The sequence below is a fragment of the Acomys minous genome, assembly GCF_964271855.1.
Source record: "Acomys minous genome assembly, chromosome: 4".
Taxonomy (NCBI): domain Eukaryota; kingdom Metazoa; phylum Chordata; class Mammalia; order Rodentia; family Muridae; genus Acomys; species Acomys minous.
The window spans coordinates 70,729,118-70,751,269 of record NC_140486.1 but is presented as its reverse complement, the minus strand read 5'-3'; the positions used below and the strand labels follow the sequence as shown (position 1 = coordinate 70,751,269).

The window sequence follows — 22,152 nt, the reverse complement described above, 5'->3', positions numbered from 1 at the left end:
AAAACAAATCAATTATATCAGATTTCAGGGTGGTTTTTATTCTTGTAGAGGGAAGGAAATACAATTAACACAAAGAGGGGTTCTCGGGGTACCAGGCCATTTGGTATCTTTCTATGAATGTGAACTGTATTGGTATATTCATGTTGCAAAAATTCATTGAGGAATCAGAGAGAATGCCCAGTGGTCAGCGCATCGGCTTCTCTTTTAGAGGACCCAGGCTCAGTTCCTAGTACCTACACGGCAGCTCACAGCCTCTCTTAACTACACTGGCTCCTCAGACACTAGGTACATATGTGGTACACAGACATAAATCCAGGCAAGGCAAAATAAACATAATAAAAATAAATAAGCCTTTTTTTTTGAGACAGGGTTTCTCTGTGTAGCCCTAGCTGTCCTGGATCTCTCTCTCTCTCTCTCTCTCTCTCTCTCTCTCTCTCTCTCTCTCTCTCTCTCTCTCTCTCCCTCCCTCCCTCTCTCTCTCTCTCCCTCCCTCCCTCCCTCCCTCCCTCCCTTCCTCCCTCCCTCCCCCCCTCTCTCTGTAGACCAGGCTGGCCTCAAATTCACAAAGATCCACCTGTCTCTGTCTCCCGAGTGCTGGGATTAAAGGCATATACCACCACACCCAGCTAAATAAGCCTTTTAAAAAAATTGATTGAGCAGATATTTATGGTGTATATTTTCTGTACATATATTTTATTTAACTAAAGTGTTATATGTGAAAGTATTTTGCACTTAAAAAAATACAGTTGATTTGACTGGTCCTGTTGCGTAGCAGCTTTGAGTCAAAGACAATAGATTGTCGCCCCCAGAAAGTGGTTGTGGTTGTGACGGTTGCTGTTTGCTACGTGTCTTACTCTGTGTTTCTTCTATCCATTTTCAGCCTCCGCCTTCTCATTGATGACCAGGTTCTGAGAAGGAACCAGAGGCTCCCCCGTTTCTCGGAAGACCAGCAGCAATCTCTCATCCTGGGAGGTGGTTATTTTGAGGGTTGTATCAGCAACGTTTTTGTCCAAAGGTGAGAATCTTTTTTTCTGGGGTTACTGGTAAGAGCCCAGCCACCTGCAGTGCCACACATATCCCATTAGTGGATCAGATTGGTCAGGATTACCAAAGGTTTTCATTCCGTATACTTCCAAAAACACATTAAAAACCAACAAGCCAAAACTCCTAGCACCTTAGAGCCAAGAAAAAACCTAATGAAAACTAACTTCCCGGTCCTAGCCCTTGAAAAAAATATTCACACCATTTCGTTTCATTTTAATCAATTGTACAGTTTGATTGGATCAGCTCTCCATGGCTTTTAAGGCAAAGAGATTTCAGGGGTCTGTGCAGTGCTGGGGAGACCCACTCATACAGTGCTGAAAATGACTTTCTGAAGAGCAGAGCTCAGGATTCCACTCATGCAAGCTTTGAATGTTCTCTGTAATTCAGAACGCTTTAGATAAGAGCCCCAGTCCCCCACCCACACCCACACTCCTGCAGCAGAGGGAGGCCCTGGAACTTGCAGCCTGCCCATTTGCCACTGTCATCCCTCCCAGCACCCATCAGGCCTGCACCTTGTGGGCCAAAGTACGGCCCACAGCTGTCACTGCTGTCCATAGCTGATAAAACAGGTCTCTGAACTTGTGGCCAAGTAGCTGGAAAAGGACATCAGAAGGAATGGAGAGGACAGGGAAGTGTTTAACAGCAGTATCTGCTGTTGTGAGGCACAAACACCTCACAGCTCAGCAATCACTCACACACATCTTTCTAGAAGCCCAACTCTGTGACTTCCTGATGTTCACCATCTTTCCTATGCCATCCCATGTCTGTCATTCACCTCTCTGCATATTTGATTTCCATATGCCTTTATGATACCCATTTCAAAGGGGAAAAAAACTAGTATTCCAGCCCTGCCATATTTCAAGTCCACGGAAGTTTCTGGAGCCCTTCTATCTTGCAGCTGTGACTTGTACGGGTGAAAGTTGGTGTAGGAATCATGACAATAGGAATGTTCCTTGCCGCCAGCTCTCTGCCTCTGGTGTGCCTCCCAGTAGGAGAAATGCTCACAGCTTTCATTTGCCCTCATTCCAGGTTGTCCCAGAGTCCGGAAGTCCTGGATTTGACCAGCAGAACCACCAAGAGGGCTGCATCCCTGGGAGGCTGTAGTTTAAATAAGCCACCTTTCCTCATGTTGTTTAAAGGTTCCAAGGGGCTCCACACAGCCAGGACTTTCCATGTCAATCAGGTAAGTGTCAAAGCCTTACCTTGGGTTTTACTTCTCCTGACCCTGCCTAGAGGGAGGTGATGGGAAAAGGATGCAGGACACCACTCAGTCTCTGGTGGCCGGTGCCTCCATGCAGTGGCACCAATGGATCATAGGCAGTTGACAGGCACCAAAAGAATAAAGCCAGGGCTGGGAGATGGCTCGGCCCATAGGGTTGTACATTCGTGCACAAGCATGAGGGCTTGAATTTGGATTCCCAGCACCCACGTAAAAAGCAGGGTGCAGTAGCAATCGTCTGTAATTCCAGCCGTGGGGCGGGGAGGAGTCAGGTTGGCTGACTTGGTGAGCTCCAGTTCAGTGAGAGACCCTGCCTCAAAAATCAGAAGTAGAGGGCAACAGAGGAAGGCACATGATGTTGACCTCTGACCTCCTTCCTCATGCTCACACATGGTCATAAGCAAGCACGTACACACACACATACACCAAAAATATGACAAGGCGATTTTTCTCTTCGTTTATTTTGTGTCTTGATAAAAGTTTGGATCCAGTGAGTTGGCTCTGTGAGAGTGACACCGGAAGTCCAACTAGATGACAATGAGGAAAGGAAGTTGTGTTCCTGTGTCTAATAGGAACACTGAGGCTCATTCCCCAAGAGGGGGCTTTTTCTGGGGACAGTGATTACGATCATGCAGCACACACTCCCGTCACATTAGGGGAGGTGCAATCTTGAGCATGTGCAGCTTGGAGTCCTGCTGTTTCTTCATCTATACCCTCTGTCCAAAAACAAAACAAAACAAAACAAAACGGTAGAACAGAAACATCCTCTGTGGAGAGTGCATCGCAACCAGATCATGCTGAGCACCATTGGCCCTGGGTCACTCAGAAGAGAGGCAGCATAGTCTTGGCTGTTTTAAACCAGCTCCTTGCAGTTTGCTTTACAGGGACGACCCAGTCTCCTTTCTGTTGCTGTAATAAAATACCCTGATAAAAAGCCACTTGTGGGAGAAAGGGGTGTATTTCAGCTTATAATTCCAGGTTATGCTCCCATCACTGTTGGGAAGTTGAAACAGTTGGTCATATCACCTCCACAGTCAAGAACAGAGAGACATGAATGCATGCTTGCTCAACTGCTTGCTTGTGATCTCCACTCGTATACAAGTCAGGACTCTCTGCCTAGGGAATGGTGCCACCCACAATAGCCTGGATCTTCCTTCTCCATAATCCACAGAGTAAGCAAACTGGAAGGGCATCTGCATCCAGTAGCAGAGACCCTACCCTGGACCTCTTCAGAGCTGCAGCTGGGCATTAACATTAGATAATTTCTCATTAAGACGTTTTCCTTGTGATTTGAGGTAGGGTCAAATTGACATTTAAAGGTAATCATCACAAAGGCCTTATCTGAAACAAATAAAAGCTCTGAAAAGACCCTCACTAGTATTTAAAGGTACAACATCTCACTCCCCAACTCCTGTCTGAGCCTAGATGATTGGCCCTAAAGCTGCCTGCCTAGCTGCTAACAGACCTTGACTGGGTATCTCAATTGCTATGGCTGATACCTTGCCTTTACACACTTGTATGTATTGGTAGCACCTCTGGTGATTTTTCTCTAGACTACAGGGACTATGTCCCTTCTTACATATATGCCCACAAATCTCCCTCTCTCCCTGGTGCAACCTTTATGATAAAGCAGCCACATTCACCTAAAATTGTATCAAAGCCAGGTGGCTTGGCCTGGAGTGCATATTTTAAACATGCAAGGAGTCTTAAAATCACCAATGCTCAATGACCAGTTAGGTCAGGGGCATCTGAAGAGAGTCTGGCACCTGTAGTTGGCAGGAACCTCCAGATGATCCTCATGTGCCTCACAGAGACCAAGAGGAAGTAATGTTGCTAGCATGAAGGAGTGTGGCCATTGCCATGAGTTAAACACAAGCTTAGGAGTTAAGGAATCGCTTGCTCTGAGTTCGGTCAACAGGGTGACCTCCCCAAGTCTGAGGTCACAGTAAGATGAATGCCTTGACCCACCAGGCATTGAGCCATACCCTCCGTGTGCATATTCTTACATCCTTAGCCACATCTTAAGAAAAGGAAGCTCAGGTATAGAGAGGTGAGCAATTTGGGCTACGAGCAGGGGTAGAAGATGGACAGTGTGGCTGTGCCCTCTTAGAGCAAGCTGCTGGGATGTGGCCAGAGCTCGCCATTGCACGCTTGCCTACAACGTGTGAGGCCCTGGTTCAGTCACCAGCAGCACCCGCTTTGACCAAGTAGAGCACACTGCTCCATCCAGGTCAGCCTCAGTGCCAGCCAACACCAACCATGTGCTCCTCGCCCAGCTGTATTCCTCAGCTGAGTAAGAGATGTTCTCTGCTGCTTAGAAGAAACCCATGCCATGAATGTCCGGGGTTGTTATCTTCTAGTGATGCGAAGGCCAAAGCCGCCTTTAGAATTGCATTTTGTTTGTTTTAAGCTGGTAGCTGCTGAGACTTAAGTCGGGGTGATGCAGATGGGACTGGTGAGGAGGAAATGGACTCCCCGATTATCAGAAGATACAAAGTACTTAACTCAGACAATAATTGGGTTTGGGAGAGCAGGGATTGCTGGATTGTAGACCACATGGCAGTGCTGTAGAGCTTTTAATGGAGAAGAGAGGGAGCAAGTATTTGGCAAGAAAGAGAAAGAATAGAGGAGTTTGTGGCATTTTGAGTGGTCGGTGTCTGCAGGTCTTCCGAGTTGGGAGAACTGGTGGAGAAACTGTAGGTGTCTCCTAGGAGTGTTAGGCAGGCAGATGCGATGCGGCCATTGTTCTGAGAGACATTAGAGAATATATTATCTAACTTTTCCCTTTTCTGCGCAGGCTCCAGATTAGACAAACTATTTTCTCTGCCTTGAGTAGCTTGGCAGTGGGGAGAATACAGCAAGGCTGATCTACTGGACCCCAGGGTCAGACTGTCTGGGTTTGTGTCAGGCTTTGTACACCAACTAGGCATGATCATTTTAAACCCTGTATACGGATCTCTTTACTCCAGTATAAATGAAAATAATGGTAAAATCTCTTATGATGCCATTGTGAGGGTTGGGGGAGGCAACATACACAACACACTAAAAAAAAGGGGGCGCTGCAGGGCAAGCATGCTCGTGGGCTTTAGCTCTCATTGTAGTGCTCAGATGAGAGAAGCAGCCGTGCCGCAGGGCTAGGGGTCATGGAGGCCCTTCCGGGGACGGCTGTGCACGACCTGGGGCTGCTGCAGAAGCCCAAAGCTGGGAGACGTGATGTGAGCGGCACTCTGAGGCACAGTGTCCTCTGCGTGAGTGTCCTCTGGTCTTTCCATGGCTTCTGCCATTTTAGCCCTCCTCTGTAAGACGTAGAAAGTGAAAACTGGGCAGGCCCAGATGGTAAGTTTCAGATTGGTAGTTTGTTTGTTTGTTTGTTTGTTTTCAAAGCTTTTCTAAAAATACCTGGTCTGTAAATGATGGGCCCAGAATTCACAGGAAGCATAGTGCTGCCCCAATGAATGTGCTCTTTAAGTCTCTGCTGGCTTGAAAACTGGGAAACTTGGTAGAGAACGGAGGCCGGGGGACGGGTGTGAAGCCAGGTCAGGTGTTACACATGGAACGTGGACATTTTCAACAGTCCGTGTGAGGCTGTTGACAGGAGACTGTAAGCTGCTCTGGAGATTAAAGTGCATTAAGCTAGCAGCAACCTATGTGATGGTACATTGTGTGAATATTGTAGACACAAGGAGTCAAACTGACAAGCTACTACAGCCATCCAGGCGAGGGAGAGCAGGGCTGACTCTTGGGGCAAGGGTACCAGATGTGGGGGAAAAATCCATCACAAAGTGGAACAGTAGGACACCAAGACAATGCATGAAGGAAGCAGAGAAGTGGGTGTCCACAGACACCAAGATGCAGAGCCGGGGGTTCCCTCAAGGGTGGTGGTGCTGTCAAAGAGAACAGAGAGGTTAACAGTGTTAAAAGGTTTTTATTAAAAACATTTCATTTTGATGTCACCGTTATTGCTGATAGACAGAGAAGCCTTTCAGAGTAGCAGGAAGGCCTGCTGGAGTGAGTCCAGGCAGGCCCCAGGCTGAGCTCTATTCTCAGTAGGGTCCAGCATAGCTCGGGACTCAAGCAATTCACTCAGACTTCTGCTGGGTGTGATTGAACATCTCTGCTCAACAATGTGCAAGCTTCAGTTGCTTTTATTTAGTAGTCTGTCCTCTCTTCCCTGGAACATCTGGTGTGTGTGTGTGTGTGTGTGTGTGTCTATGTGTGTGTGTGTGTCTCTGTGTGTGTGTGTGTGTGTGTGTGTGTATGTGTGTGTCTGTGTGTGTCTGTTTGTGTGTGTCTATGTGTGTGTGTATGTATGGGTCTGTGCATCTATGTGTGTATGTGTGTGTGCCTGTGTGTGTGTGTGTCTGTCCGTGTGTGTATGTGTGTGTGTGTGTGTGTGTGTGTGTGTGTCTGTGTGTGTACTGTACTGTTAGGAAAGCATCCCACCTCTGTAATACACCTCCAATCCTCATTAGCTTCCCTTAAAGACTATATGGCTAACTAAATTGCCTAGACTGGCTTTGAACTCACTGTTCTCCTGTCTCAGCCTCTTGGGAAGTGAGACTTTCAGGCCTAGGCCAACAGGCCTAGCTTTGTTATCTCAAGTGTGCATTCTAGGTACCATATCTATCTGGGATCAGGTTGGAAGCAACACCTGATTATGAAGGCGGTTTTAGGAAAAGCCATTTACTATTGGTTCCCAAATTTTCCTTGCAAAATGGCTTAAGAAATGATACTGATCCTACCTGGGATGGCTTGTTTCTCGACTTGACAACCTAGAATTACCTGATAGAAAGTCTCCATGAAGGCTGGCACATGTAAGGCTGAGCTGGGGGCATGTCTGCAGGGGTGTGAGAAGAACCCACCTGAAAGTGAGGGGCAGCAGTCCCAGCGGTCCCTGGCTTGGGGTCCTGGGCTGTGTTAGAGTGGGGACAGCTAGCTGAGCAGTGAGCTTTCATGCATTTCTCTCTGCTCCTGGCTGTGGCTGTGACGTGATTAAATGCTCCAAGTGCCTCCCTTGATGTTCTGTGGCTTTTGTAGGGGTATTTTATCACAGCAACTGAAATAAAGCTAGGATTCCCCCGCCCCCGCCCCATGGAGCCACCCAGTGGGGACTTGGTGCTTGACTCTGATTCTCTCTGCTCCCTCTGAGAAACCCTTGCTCACTGAACTATGCCCAGCAAGGAACACTGGGTTCTGCCTGGGCTTCTCTCTGCTAGGACAGCATTTTTTTTTATCAGCAGCTATTCCCAAACAGCGTCCCCTCAGGAGTCATTGTCAGGAGCACGGAGCACAAGCTTGTTCCGGAGCCATCCCCAGCTAAACAAATCCTCAGCCTCCCTCCATTTGACCTAAGAAGAGCCCCACTGAGCTCTGAGCCCTGTGCTCCAGACCTGGACACCAGAATCTAGACTCTGCTGCAGAGAAAAGGGGCAACGGTTCTCGATTTTTTCTAGCAACTTCTCTGGATACATCCAGTGCTCAGAAGTTGAAACCGTTGTCCGCCACAGGACAGACTCTTTTTTGCCCCCATCAGTGCTGGTTAGAAGCGAGGCCAGGTCCCCTGTCCTTACCCTTTTGTCCCTTCCTCCAGTCTTTCCTTGCCCTGTTTGTAAAGCCCCAGGGAATTGCCTGGAAGGGGAGGTGGCAGGCTTTGGGCTCTATGTCCTATTGTGGCTGTAGAAGCCTCATGCTGTCTGTCTGCTGAGAAGCCTGTACTTCTTCCCATGGAGACGATGGAGCAGACGGATGGAATACTGGATCCCTGCAGGTTCCAGATGCAGCAGTTTCCCTAAAAAGAGTGGACTTGTATAAGGCATGAGTAACATGTATTCTCCCGGAAATGGAAGTAAGAGAAAAGGGATAGTTGGACTCTCCAAAGCCATGTCTTCCAACATCATTCATAACTTCCTGAAGGTAGAAGGCCCCCAAATCACAGCCACACCAGGACACTAAATGGAGTTGCGTGGGTCTGCCGGAGAAGCTGAGAGTAGGCTCTTACCTTCTCTTTTGTTTCCACTCCAGTAAGTGGCACATTGGAAGGACTCTCCGTGACGGCTCCGTCCCACTGGGGCTATTCGCTAATCCTTCCATCTCTGCTGATTTTATCTCCTAGACTCCAGCGCGAAAGCTGAGCACTGGGGCCAGGCAAGCTCGCCTCCCTCCCTCGGCCACCCCCACGGGTCCTCATTTCCTTTCCTTTCTCTTGCAGCTCCTGCGGGATGAACCTCAGGCACCAAGGAGCCTGGGGGCGTGGCAAGATGGGAAGTCCTGCCTGCAACCAATCAGCCCCCAGCCCAAGCACAGGGCCCTCCGCTTTGGGGACAGTCCCACCAGCCACTTGCTATTCAAACTTCCCCAGGAACTGCTGGGGCCCAGGTATTTCTCCTTTTCTTTTTCCTTTTCGAAAGTATTTTCTTGTTCCATGCATCACCAACTCAGAACCCGTTTTCCAGTGTCTCTTGAGGATGTTTAATCCCATGACACTATGCTCAGGAAGGAGGTTGTTGTTAGTGTTTTGGAGACAGTAATCTGCATAAGATGGGAGGGGGGTGAGAGGGGTGGGGGCGCTGTCATGTCCTCTCCCCCCCCCCACAGCTGGAATGGAAATGCGACGGCTGCTGCTGCTGCTGCTGCCACTGTGGCTGCTCAGAGCCCAAACAATCAGCTCAGCTCCAGCTGAGAATTTGAAGGTGTTCTAAAAATAAGGCTGATATCCCACCCACCCCAAAACTATTCATTATTTATGTGATAAATCACCTTTCTTCTCTTGTGTTCTGTACTGAATGAGAATTATTCTCTTAGGAAGCCCTGGTGCCAGATACACCCTGCCCAGAAAATGCTTTCAGACCTTTTTTTTTTAATGCTAACATGTTGCATTCCTGTCAGGGAGGAGGGGCTGAGCAGAAATGCTGAGGATGTGGGAAATCCTGAGGAAAGCAAGGTCTGTCCTTCTCAGGTGTCGTGAAGGAGACATGAAGGGAAGGATGCCAAGCACTTCTTCAGACTTTCATATTTCAAGCTGAGGGCCCAGGGGTCAGACAGACCAGCTTGTACTCTGGCTCTCGGCCTCGCTTAGATCCACACTGGCTGTGTCCTGTGCCAGTTCAGCCTCTCTCTGAGATGGGTGCCAAGGTGGGTCTGCATAGGGAGGAAGTTCAGTTTGGGAAGGCATGTGGAGGGTGTGGGGGAGGGGCAGCAGGCCCAGGCTGGGAGAGTCTGAGAAAGGGTAGAGCCACCTTTGCAGAGTACAGTGGGCGGGAGTCAGGCTGCAGTGCATGCAGTTCTGCAAGGCCCCGGAAGTAGAGATCACCTCAGAAGAGTCAGTGTGGGCTATGAGTGTCTGTGTCCTAGTATTCCTGCCACACTCAGTAGATGTGAGAATGTGACAACTGGGGACTCCTCTGTGCCCCTGTAGCAGGCCTTCTTGAAATGGGCACATCTTTGCAGCCTTCCTATACAGCGTTGTCTTTTTTAGGTCTATACTTCCCTTGTGGGTCAGCCTGACATTTTAGTGGATGAATGCATCTCTCTAGGCTCCATATTCTCATTGGTCAAAGGCGTTTAATGCTGCTGTCCTGACAATGGTGATAGGCTGAAGTCCTCTCAGGGAGCCGCAGGATGCTTCATCTTACGACAGTTAGGAAGACCCAAAGGAAAAGCCTGAGCAAGTGGTTGTTATGTCAGTTAACCTCATGGAAAGTCTCAGGACCTCTCATTTGTTGAACTTGGGCTTGTAGAAGACCAAAGCAGGAGGGGGAGGGGATGTCCTTTAGTCAGGTCTTCTGATGACATCACTACTTCTGGGAAGGGAGGCCCCACTGTCTAGCTCTGCTCTCTTGGCCACGCTGACCTTAAGGACAACAATCACTCACCTTAAAGAAATGGCATCTGCAGATGCTGCCTGTCTGCCTTGTCTGCCCTGTTCCCAGCTTCTCCCACTGCAGCTTCTCTCCCTGCGCCCCGCCCCCAGCACTTTCTCCCCATTTAGAATGACTTGCCTACCTGCCCATGAGGCAACCCTCGTGAGTTCTCATCCAGGTAAAGTGGAGGAGGGAGGACAGCAAGCCAAGCATCACAACATTAGCTATGTTCCTCATCCCTGTGACAAAAACAACTTAAAAAGTAGGGTTCCTTTGGCTCATGGTTGGAGACCGCGGCAGGAACATGGCGTCACACTGCACCCACAGCCAGGAAGCAGAGAGCCGGGTGACCTGCACTCAGCTCACTTTCGCCTTTTCACTGAGTCTGGGATCCAGCCCACAGGGTGAGGTTGCCTACATTGGAGTAGATCTTGCCTCCTCAACTAAACCTCTCTGGCAGACGCCTTCTCTGATGTGCTTCAGAGTGTGTCTCCTGTGTGGTGCTAACTGCTGTCCAGATGACAGTCAAGAGTAACTGTCACATTAGTAGATGCAGTCGTAAGCAACCCCGCTCCCAAATGTTCTAGCTTTTGTGTCTTCGGGATGTTGCCAGCTCTGGTGTGTGCTGTTGCCCTCGTTCTGGCTATGTTTTCAGTGTCCCCAAAAGCTGGTGGCATCACTTTAACCCTGCGATGCATGTAGAAACGTACTTTTGAGCTCCTCTTCTTCCCTCTAGCAATAAGGAGTCACAGCTGGGCTGCCATATTCTCAGATGTGAGTCTACTGCTGCCTTTTTAAAATGTTAGTTAGTCTTTTCTACAAGACTGCCTTAAGAAACAGTTCTGGAAGCAAATGTCAAGTCCAATCAGCGAGCCCACATATGCAGAGTGCTGAGGGCCCTGGAGCGCATCCCAGTAGTCTTTTCAGTTGGCACAGGCAACCAGACACATCAGGAGAAACAGGGAACAGTGGGATGTCTGGGCTATTTCCTTTAACAAATACGGACTCTTTTTCATCTTGAATAGTGTCGCGCTCTAGGAAACCTGTTCATCTGATGAACAAATATACATCTTAGCCTCACAATCTTGGAAAGCAAAGAATTAACAGTCTAATATCGCCTTCCACATCCAGATTCTACCTCTGAATAATTCATTTCCTCCTTAACTAAATTCCGTCACTATGTGTTGAATGTGCACTTTGTAGGAGGCCCTGCCCATATAGCTGCAAGCAAGAGAAACCTGCTCTGTCCCCTGGTGGGTGCTTAGACAAGGACCCCAGGCAGTGCGTGCAAACATCTACTTCACTCCTGTGTCTCTACCACCTTTTTGTGTTGTACCTCAAGGAACCTGTTGGTGGCCCCATGCACCATAGACAATTCAAGAAACAAAATCCCGTGCCTGCATCCTCAGTACCCAGCACAGTGCTTTCTGCACACTAAACACTCAGTAACTACCTGTTGGATGGTTACATGGTTTGATAGATGAGTTGATGGACAGACGCATAGGAGTCTTCATATAAAGAAAAGCATGCTCAGTTCAATTAAGAAATGATATGGAGCCATCATATGAATTAATACGAGCTCTCATTGTTGGCTACATAATCTTTTGTAATTCTTCTTCTGGGAGAGCTGAGGTCTGGGGCTCAGAGAAGTGGGGAGAGCAGGAGGAGATGAGTCCATGCTCCTGTGCCTGTGTGTTAAACATGCCCCATAGAGAGAAAATGCCCAAGTCACATCCTCGGTCATCAGGCTGCCTCCCTTTCCTCCTCCCACTTCCCTCCCTGTGAATGTACATGAATAGAAAGCATGCTTGTTGGGTTTAGACACTTTGTATTAGTGAGAGAGCTAAGCCAGTCACACAAAGGCACACTTGCTGAGGGACCAAAAGCAGCCAGGATACTAAGCAAAGAAGAGTAGAGAGCAGAGGGTAGAGTTTGTGTTTCACATGAAGAGAAGCTCTACAGATGGCCTTGCACAAAATTATGAATTAAATCAGCCCTAGTGAACTGGACACTCAAAAGTGGTGGAGATAGTAAATTTTAGGTCATGTGAATCTTACCATAATTTTAATGTTGATTTTTTTAAAGTCCCAACATGTTCCCTCTTGCCACATGCTAGGACTTATACCACTAGCTAAATTTGCCATAGAAAATCTGAGCACTTCTCTAACATAGCAAGGGAACTGTACAACAGCACTGTTAACAGCTAGTGTGCTCCGGCTTCTGGCGGTCCCGTGTCTCTGGGGAGCAGGCTCATTCCCACTTCTCTTCTGAGATGTAGGGAACTGCAAGCGTCTAGTTCCCTTCGCTGCCCATTTCTTCCTCTTTGTTTAAATTTTGGTTTGGTTTGTGGGTTTTTGTTTTGTTTTTGAGGAAAATATACCTGCTATATAACTGAAAACTTCTAAGCAGCCCAAATTGGTGTCAAGCTTGTGATCCCCCTGCCCCAGCTCCGGAGAACTGGGATTATAGGCCAGCATGCCCAATTCTTGCTCCCCGTCTCTTCATCCACAGGTCACAATTTTCTTTGGATATACAGACAACATCCTCCAGAGGCCTGGTGTTCTACACAGGCACCAAGGACTCATTCATGGCGCTTTATATCTCGGAAGGACGTATTGTCTTTGCTTTGGGGACAGAAGGGAAGAAACTGAGGCTCAGGAGCAAGGAGCGATGCCACGATGGGAAGTGGCACACGGTGAGAGCTGGGTCTGTGTGACAATGAGTTGAGCATCTTCAAATAACCCAAAACCCAACAGGGTCGAGTGTCCCAAACACTTGAGCAAAGACATAGTGCCTTAAATAGAAATTGCCATGCTTGTCCTCTTGTGATGCATTATAGTCAAAATACTAAATATATTTTATAGAGTTTCAGTCTATTTGTATATTAAATACAGATATATTTTCTGTTCAGACTTGAGTCCTATTCTAAGATATGTCATTATGTATATGTGAACATTCCAAAAAATCAGAAAACAGACCTTAACGCCTATGGTCTCAAGCATTTCAGAGAAGGGATCCCCAGTCTCTATTTCCAGCTGGTGTGGAATCTACTGTCTCAGTAGACAAGAGTAAGAGTCCAGAATTATTACCAGGAGCCCCAGCATATGCTCAGGGAAAGCCTTTGTCATTAGAGGCATTAAATGCCCAGCATCGTGGGACAAAGACTGCCACACACACTCATGCACCCTGTGTGGATGGCAGCAGGACTACTTACTTTCTGGACTTCTAAGCTCCTCTCTCTCTCTCTCTCTCTCTCTCTCTCTCTCTCTCTCTCTCTCTCCTCTCTCACTGTCTCTCTCTGTGTGTGTCTGTGTGTGTGTGTGTGTGTGTGTGTGTGTGTGTATGTGTGTGTGTGTGTGTGTGTGTGTACTCGGCATTCTTTCTCATAGCACAAGCAGAAAGCTTTCTCTCACGACATCCCTACCATCCCAACTCTTGCCTGAGGCTACCTCATTAAAAAGAGCAGACACAAAGCTGGGCGATGTGGGGCACGCCTTTAATCCCAGCACTTGGGAGGCAGAGGCAGGCAGATCACTGTGAGTTCAAGGCTGGCCTGGTCTACAAAGTGAGTTCAGGACAGCCAAGGCTACAGAGAGAAACCCTGTCTCAAAAAAACAAAAAACAAAAAAAAACAGACACCAAAAAGTTAAAAGGAAGCCATGTTTTTCTGCCATGGACCTGTTAATCAGAAAGCCTAAGTGACATGATAAGCTCCATTTATTAATATCCAACACATATGTAATGGTCTGCTCTCTTGGAACACATACACTAACAACTGCCCTGACTGTAATGTCAGGTGCTAGTCTTTTGGGGGAAATGTTAGATTGAAGTTAGGCCACACAGAAGTCAGAATAGGGGTGCTGTTTTCGTGGAGATAGTCAGGAAGAGGCTCCTGGAGAGGGGCAACCCCCATGTGAAGCCATGCGAGTGGAGCTGGAGTTAGCTCACTGGGCGGATCACAAAGTTATAAGGGACAAGATTGGAGCAGGGCGGGGTGGGGCAGGGTTTTTATAACTTAAACTTCATAGGCCAATCTAAGGATTTGGGCCGGGCCGTGTGTGTGTGTGTGTGTGTGTGTGTGTGTGTGTGTGTGTGTGTGTTTGTGTGTGTTATTTAACAATGCTACAAATTTAATCTAAGGCCTCACAGATGGCAGGTAAGCACTCTACCACTGAGCTATAGGGTCTCAGTTCCTTACGTTGACCTTGACTCTAGAGCCCTCCTACCACAGCTTCCAGATAGCTGTGATAGATCACCAAGCTGTGCCTTCAGGTCTGGATTTTTTTTTTTTAATTTGTGATATAGGATCTCACTGTATAGCCCAGGCTGTCCTTGAACTCACTATATATAACTTAGACTGACCTAGAACTCTTGCGTCTGTTAGATTGTGCGTGAAGTGGAAGCAAAGGAGGAAGCCAGTGTTGCTTCCTATGATTTGGCCCACTGGTTGGGCTAGTGGCAGGGGCAGACAGAGAGGCGGCAGAAAGGGAAGGAGAGTGTGTGTGTGTGTAAGTGTGTGAGTGAGTGTGAGTGTGTGGTGAGTGAGTGAGTGTGGAAATGGGTATGTGGGAGTGTAAGTGTATGAGTGTGCAAGTGTGTGATGAGTGAGTGTGTATGTGAGTGGGTGAGTGATTGTGTGAGTGTGAGTGAGTGTGTGAGTGATTGTGTGAGTGAGTGAGTGAGTGAGTGAGTGGGTGAGTGAGTGAATTATTTGTAGACAATTTCAACCTGTCCTGAGGGCCCTGGAACTGGAGTCTTAGTGAAAGCTCACCCCACTGAGAGCAGACAAGGATTCAAACTTGCAGCAAAGAGGATGCTTGCAAGAGAAACATCCATTTCCTGCTCGCTCCAGGGTCCTTGCCCTGACTTGCCCTCCCCTCAGCTCTGTACAGGCTGTTCGGGCTTTTAGCTGCAATCTGTGCCCTTGGTTGTGCACCTTCTGTTTACATTTCTAGATCTGTTGTATCTGTTGGTTCATCTACTTTCAAGCAGCTGTTCATTTAACTCTGCTTTCATCGCAGCTGCTCAGTATCTGACAAAGTCTGACAGAAAGCAATGGTCACGGCAATGAACAAGAGACAAGCCCTTTCTCTTCCTGGAATGCTACTGAAGAGTAGAAAGCTTTTTATTTTAAGTCTCCTATGACTACTAGTAAAGCTTGGCACCACGTGGCAGAGGTAAACCTTTGATTCTTCTCTTCACTCTAAAGGTGGTGTTCGGACTGAGTGGAGGAAAGGCACGCCTGGTTGTGGACGGGCTAAGAGCCCAGGAAGTCAGTTTGCCTGGAAATTCAACCATCAGCCCCAGAGCACAGGTTTACCTGGGCTTGTCACTATCGAGAAAGTCAAAGGTAAAACTAGGAACAAGTGGTTCTCGGTGTAAGCACAACTTACACAAGGCACTAAAGACGTCTAAATCCTTTAAATGATTGTCTGCCATATGTAATGTTCACAAACACACAGAGAAAGTGCCCGCCTGCATTCCCAAGCCTATGTATGGGGTCCAGGCTGACACATGGGCATTGAAGATGTGACTGTGCGGTTCTCTGAGGTATTAGAAACATGACTCTCTTAGCTTCTCTTCCAGGAGTATTTGTTCATTGTCTTATTATTTTATGTGCGTGGGTATTTTCTTTGCATGGATGTCTATGCACCACATGTGTGCCCGTTGCCTGTGCAGGCCAGAAGAGAGTATCGGATTCGCCAGGGTGTGGAGTAACAGAAGAGTGTGAGCCGCCATGTGGATGCTGGGAAGGACAGCCACTGCTCCTAACCACTGAGCCATGTCTCCAGCCTGGGGCCAACGTTGTAGGTTCGGATGATGTGACCCAAGCTTTGGCAGTCTCTGCTACTTTCCCAAAAGCAGTAGCGGTAGCTTGTTCTTCCTACTTTGCTGCCTATCAACTTGCTGTTGAATCGAAGTGTACTTTAAAGGGCTTTTTTTCCCCCTTTATAAAAGAAAGCCAATGTCCTTTATCACAAATAAGAAGTAACCACAAAAGTAGGGTCATGGAAGTGGAGCGCATCATGACAGTCTAGCTAGAGAGCCAGGCCTTGCTCACTCCTTTAGACAGAAGACACTTTTGAGGAAGATGGTTTAAGACATGTTAGCAGTGGCACAAAGCCAAGTGTGTCCCCTTTTCTAATCAAAGGGCTCCTTGAAGAAGGGGAAGGTGTGTTTGCAGCAAAGCCTGTGCTTGGCAGCGCAAGGGCCTAGGCTGGATCTCCAGCCCCAGCTAGAAAACACAAAGGATGCTCTTCACACCTGCATGTGCATCTTCCTGTTCTTTGGCGTCTGAAACAACAGTGTCAGGCCAAGCAAGACTCACACTTCGGTGTATGGCTCTGGGCAGTTGAGAGTCCTCTGACACCAGAGTTACAATTTCCTGCCCTCGTCAAGTTTAAAGGGACCACAATCCTCTGTCCTGTTCTCCCTCTGCCCCTCCTCCCACCCTGCCCAAGTGCTGACCGCACCTGGTTTGCCCTACATGCCTGACCTTTCTTGGACCATTTTAGGTCAGTGGTACTGTGAACAGCTCAGGCCTAGGAGATATCCTTCACCCAAGTGCAGTGTCTGTCCCTTCCTCAAGAGCTGGGGACACCACCTGCTGTGATGTTTGCAGTGAGATAGGGAAGGGCGCAGACTAAAATCTAGCCCTGGAAAAAGATGTAATTAAAGCAAGCCTTGTTCACGAGCTTAGATTTTAGGGCTTCAGAGCGGCCCAGCCAACCTGGGGTAGCTCCATGGGGTACAACCTGGCCCACTCTTGGTGCCAAGGCTTTAGCAAGGATTAAAGTACTGTTTTGTATTGTATTCATATGTAGTAACTTTGCTATCTCTGTCATATGCAGTACATGCCGAATTTGTTTGATATGCAATATGGTGTGTACGGCAGATGCTAAGGGGGATGCTTACTGCTAACACTGACTTTTCTTCAACCTCTAAACCTATTTACCTCTCAGAGAAGATCACAGGCTAGAAAGACTACTCAGGGACATGAGTTAGGTATTCGTTTGACCTGGGTAGGTTCTCTTACAACCTTGCTAATCACACTAGCCTCCTCATCTGGGACAGATAGTAGCACCTGTTTACAGTGTTCTATCTAAAGAGCTTTTAGTTCACATACGAAGCAATGGATTTTATTATGATATGGTCTTTTGGCCCAGTTGCTTTTGGCCTGTGTGGCAAGGCAAGACATCACATAGGGAACGTCTCATGGGACAAAACTGCATGCCTTCAGGTGACTAGGAAGCAAAAAAGTGAGAGAAGACCAAAACTCCCAGCAACCCCTCGGATGAGCATGCCACCTCTGAGCTCATTTGCTTCCAAAGGGAGTACAACCTTCCTGCAATGGCACGGGCAGGCAAGCTCGCAGCGTGGCGTTTGGGACAGCTGAGATTCCAGCTGTAGGATCCAGTGGTGCTTACAAACAACACAACTGCAGCTCGTCCTAGGGATTCCATGTTGGCTCCAGCCCGTCCTGTGGCGTCCGTGCTTGGTTTCAGATACAGAGCTCCTGTCTAGCATGACAAACATGAGGAAACTGTATTGGCTACTGTTTCATTGCTATGACAAAATGCCTGACAGGAGCAACCTAGGGAAGGGAGGGTTTATTTTGGCTGCTAGTTCTAAGATACAGTCCCTGTGGTGTCAAGAGGATGAGATGGCTGGCACGTTGCACTCACAGCCAGGCACAAGAGGAATGGAGACATGCAACTGGGTTTCTAGTCGATGAAGACCTCAGCCCATGGGTTGGTGCCACCTATATTTAGGGTAGATTTCCCATCTCAGATAACCCCATCTAGAAACTCTATCACAGACATGTCCAGTGGCTTACCTAGTAGATGATTCAGACATGCCTAATGGCTTACCTATTAGATGATTCTAGACACTGTCAAGGTGACAATATTAAAACATCATAAAAACTAATTTATGAGGAGGGCTTGCCAGCCACTTAACATTGCTGCTAGCACCACAAGTATCTCTAAAGTCACAATGCTCCCTTAAAATTACCTTTTAATACTCGGTATTGATGGGGTGGGTGCACAGTGTCTTCTTTGGACTCCTGGTTGTTAGTACACCAAGCGTAATAGTATCGGAAGGTACCTTGCACTTTATTATTCAGGAACATTTTGGCCACGTTTTAGTCAGATGCCTGGCGTTAAGCTATTGTGCTGGCTCACAAAGCCCCAAGGAAAGGTTTGCACCTGTAGAATGGTGATACGTGTAAACCCTGAGGTGGAATTCCCCCACGTGGCAGCTCAGTCGGCATGAAGCAGAGTTAGGTTGACCCACTTGTTCTCATTTGGGCACAGACTAGCAACTTCCAACTTCCAACCAGCGCTTGGTTGAGCAACACCATCCAATGTTAACCTCCAACCAAGCCTCTGGTTTACAGGTTTGCCTGGACACTGTGACAAGAAGCCAAGGGAAAACAGTCAGGACCCCCTGACTCTCTGAAGCAGGAAGAAGGAACCTTCTAGACTCTCCTTCCACAGCCAAGCTGCATGCCCTTCACCTCAGCTTCTCTGGGAGTTACACGCCATGAACTTTTTATCCTCTGCTTCCTTACAGAGCCTCCCCCAACATAGTTTTGTGGGGTGCCTGAGGAACTTCCAGTTGGACTCAAAACCCCTGGATTCCCCCTCTGCGAGGTTTGGGGTGTCCCCCTGCTTGAGTGGCTCCTTAGAGAAAGGCATTTATTTCTCCCAAGGAGGAGGCCACGTGGTCCTGGGTAAGGAACGGCTGCTCAAGTTCATGTCTGTGTGTCTGAAGGACTCTGTCCTCTTTCCTTAGGTACAGAGTTTTAACTGTTTCCTTCTCTCTCTCTCTTGGAAGCCAATTCTGTGTCCTTGGGGCCAGAGCTTAAGCTTGTTTTCAGCATTCGCCCAAGAAGTCTCACTGGGGTCTTAATACACATCGGAAGTCAGTCTGGACAGCACTTAAGTGTTTACATGGAGGCGGGAAAGGTATGTAGCAGGATGCTTGCGTGGAAGGGGAGAGGGAGCCAGGGGCTACCCACAGGCCCAATAAGTCTGAAGGCAGGATACGGGTGGCACCCGACATTACATGAGACCTAGCTTTGGAGAGTAATTGTCCATTTTTCATCAGCAAGTCATCTTCATCTTACTCTCTGCTGCCTCTTTAAACTTGGGAAACCTCAAACCAACTGAGCTGAATTCTGGTGACACCGCTTAATTAAAGGGACTTGGGGAAGCTGTTCAAACTCCTTCAGGCCCAGTCTCAGTGTCTATAAAATATAGATAATAATTCTACCATGTGGGTACTGATCGGGCCAGACCTTGCTTAGCTTCTGCGGTCAGACAAGATTGGGTCCATTCAAGGTAGCTGCAGACAAATGCGGCTCATTCACAGTCCTGGGGCTTTTGTCAAGATTAGAGGAAATGCCACGTCCCCAACCCACGCTCATACATCGCCTTAACTTCTCCTTCCGTGTCTACATCAGGTCACATCCACACCTGGGGTCCTGAGCCCACAGAATCCACTCTGGACCCTTCATTTTCTCTCTGCAATTTTAATGCTCTGGACTCCGTGGCTAAGCTGGTTGCTGGCCCCGCCTCATCTCTCCCTTGTTTTTTTGTAGACTCTTCCCTCTGTTACTGCTTTTGCTGCCTTGTGTCTCTATCACTCACAGGCCTGAGTCAATCCTATTTTGAACAACCATGTTATATCTCTTTAAAATGAAATTCTTCCAGGAATCCTGTCTGTAGCTCAGGCCTTGAGTCAAAGATGAATATTGTACCATTTTCTTTCATTTAGCTTTCTATGATTTATTAAAAATCAGGGAGCATATCCCAGATGACAGCCTCAACTCCTAGAATACTTTTTTTTTTCCTATTTCCAGGGATCAAACCCAGAGTCTCTGACACTGTATGCGAGGACTCTATTTCAGTGCTTTAGACTGGTCCCCAGCCCCCATGGCATGTTTCCGAAGTGTTTATCATGTAATTATACACAATAATGGACTTCCTTATGACATTTCCATGTATGGAAATGTATGGCCATGTATGCCCATATATGGGCATAATAAGTTTAGATCATATTTACCCATGATTCCCACTTGGCCCTTCCTGCTCCCCTTCTTCTACTTCCTTGTCCTTGTGGGGGACCCAGTGAGTTCAGCTGCTTTTGCTCCCAGGCACATGGGTGAGGGTCATTTCCAGGAGCACAGGCAACTTGCCAGTGCGTACACCTCTGAGGAAAATGACACCCCTGCCCCAGCAATGAGGGCTGAGGGGGAGTGCAGTTCTAGGCAGGACCTGGCTTTATAGTTTGGTTGGTTTACTTGGAAGGAGTGTGAGAGAGGAATTCTTTAGGAGCTTTGGGACAAGTCAGGGCCCACTCTAGCCTGCTTCCCAGCTGCCTGTGTACAGGGAAGAGGGCAGGGGAAAGCTGGCCCCATGGGCTCCTCTGGAGGAAACAGCCAAATGCTTGTATGTTTCAGGTCACGGCCTCTGTGGACAGTGAGGCAGGTGGGACCTTGACATCAATCACACCGAAGCAATCTCTGTGTGACGGACAGTGGCACTCCGTGTCAGGTATGATATTGGCAACCTTTGGGACACACAGGGAAATCCTTTGACCTGTGTTTGAACTTCTCAAAGGCAGCCTCAGTCCATCCACTGGGAGGGCTGGGCTGGACCAGGCACTAATACCAGCCCCACCCAACCCCCAGTTTTTTCATCTGTTTCAACACCAACTCTGCTTAGATTATTTCATGGCTATTGCCTCTGGTTCTCCCATAGTGTGCTGAGTTTAGGGTGTGGGGGATTTTCCTCAGCCCGGCCCCACCTAGAAAACCATTGAGCTGCTTCAGTGTCTAAGGCAGTAATAATAATGTGTGGTGTAGGTGTGGCTCTGAGCCCCTTGGGAACAACAACAACAATGATAAAAGCCAAGACCCTGGGGACAGAGAGATGACCCAGTCTGTCATGTAGGAGCACGTCTTGCTCTCCTAGAGGACCTGAGTGTGATTCCCAACCCACAGTGGGTGGATCACAAACACCTGTACCTCTTAATCCAGGGGATTTGTGCCCTCTTCTGGCTTCTCTGGGAGTGCGCTCACAAATATATATTCACACAGATACAAATACAGATAGACAGCAGGCACACACACACACACACACACACACACACACACACACACACACACACACGCAATTTGAAAGAGAAGCCAGCTTTAAGTTCCATCTCTTACTCTGTGGCCATGGGCAAGCTACTCACACAGTCCTTACCTCTGTTTTCTCATTTGCAAAATGAAGATGAAATCGTATAGGTTTGTGAAAATTAAGTGAAGGAGTGTGTGTTAAGTGCACAGCCTGCACCTGTTCTATAGTGAGCATTCAGTGAGCATCCAGTTTTACTGTTAGATTTTTTAAGAATCATTGTTATTCTTCTCAATAATCATTAAATATTAATCCAAACTGTTGAACCAGAATAGTGGGGGGGAAGTGAGCACACCCTCTCAGAATCTGTCGTGGTAACTTGTGGGTGTTAGCTTAGAGATACCGAGCCTGAAGCCAGGGATACAGCTAGGGATACAGCCCAATTGGTAGAATGCTTGCCCAGCATGCATCAAGCCCTGGGTTCTATCCAGAGGCCAAACTTAGCTCGTTGCTTACGTGCTGACCACCTTGGCTTCTGAGGCAGGGCCTTACTGGCCTGGAGCTGATAGTCTTTGCTGGCTGGTGAGTTAGCCCCAGGGATCTGCCTGTCTCTTCCTCCCTGGTACTGGGACTACGAGAACCCACCACCACATGTAGTATTTTTAGTGTTTTTGAGGTAATCTGAGAGCTCGAACTCAGCTCCTTACAATTGCAAGGCAGGCACTTTACCAACTTAGCTCTCTCTTCAACCCCATGGATTCATTTTAGGGACTCGATTTAGTAATATCTGTGGAACAGTGGCCCTGGCTGCTACTATGTAGTGTGTTGAATGTCCACCCAAGGCTGACCGAGTGCCTTCAAACCAGTCCCCTAAGGGGCCAGGGGGAATGAGCTCAAAGCAATG

At 48.0% G+C, this 22,152-nt stretch overlaps 1 protein-coding gene and 1 long non-coding RNA gene across 4 annotated transcripts in view; one reads left to right on the top strand and one right to left on the bottom strand.

Annotated features, from left to right (window-relative positions):
• LAMA3 (laminin subunit alpha 3) overlaps positions 1 to 22,152 on the top strand; it is a 226,015-nt gene that overhangs the window by 202,639 nt on the left and 1,224 nt on the right. For both annotated transcript variants that reach the window (XM_084779751.1, XM_084779752.1), the window contains 8 exons: positions 881 to 1,015; positions 2,074 to 2,227; positions 8,472 to 8,638; positions 12,634 to 12,817; positions 15,332 to 15,472; positions 18,697 to 18,856; positions 18,961 to 19,091; positions 20,588 to 20,681. In XM_084779751.1, coding sequence (XP_084635877.1) covers positions 881 to 1,015; positions 2,074 to 2,227; positions 8,472 to 8,638; positions 12,634 to 12,817; positions 15,332 to 15,472; positions 18,697 to 18,856; positions 18,961 to 19,091; positions 20,588 to 20,681 — 1,166 coding nt within the window. The remainder of the gene's footprint in view (positions 1 to 880; positions 1,016 to 2,073; positions 2,228 to 8,471; positions 8,639 to 12,633; positions 12,818 to 15,331; positions 15,473 to 18,696; positions 18,857 to 18,960; positions 19,092 to 20,587; positions 20,682 to 22,152) is intronic.
• Positions 5,199 to 8,465, bottom strand: LOC311596403. Of its 2 annotated transcripts, none has more exons than XR_014778816.1 (3): positions 8,262 to 8,465; positions 7,834 to 8,051; positions 5,199 to 5,559 (listed from the first exon to the last, which is right to left on the bottom strand). It is a non-coding gene; the product is annotated as an uncharacterized lncRNA (long non-coding RNA). The 2 variants fall into 2 exon arrangements; XR_014778817.1 differs by lacking the exon at positions 5,199 to 5,559 and adding an exon at positions 5,575 to 6,147.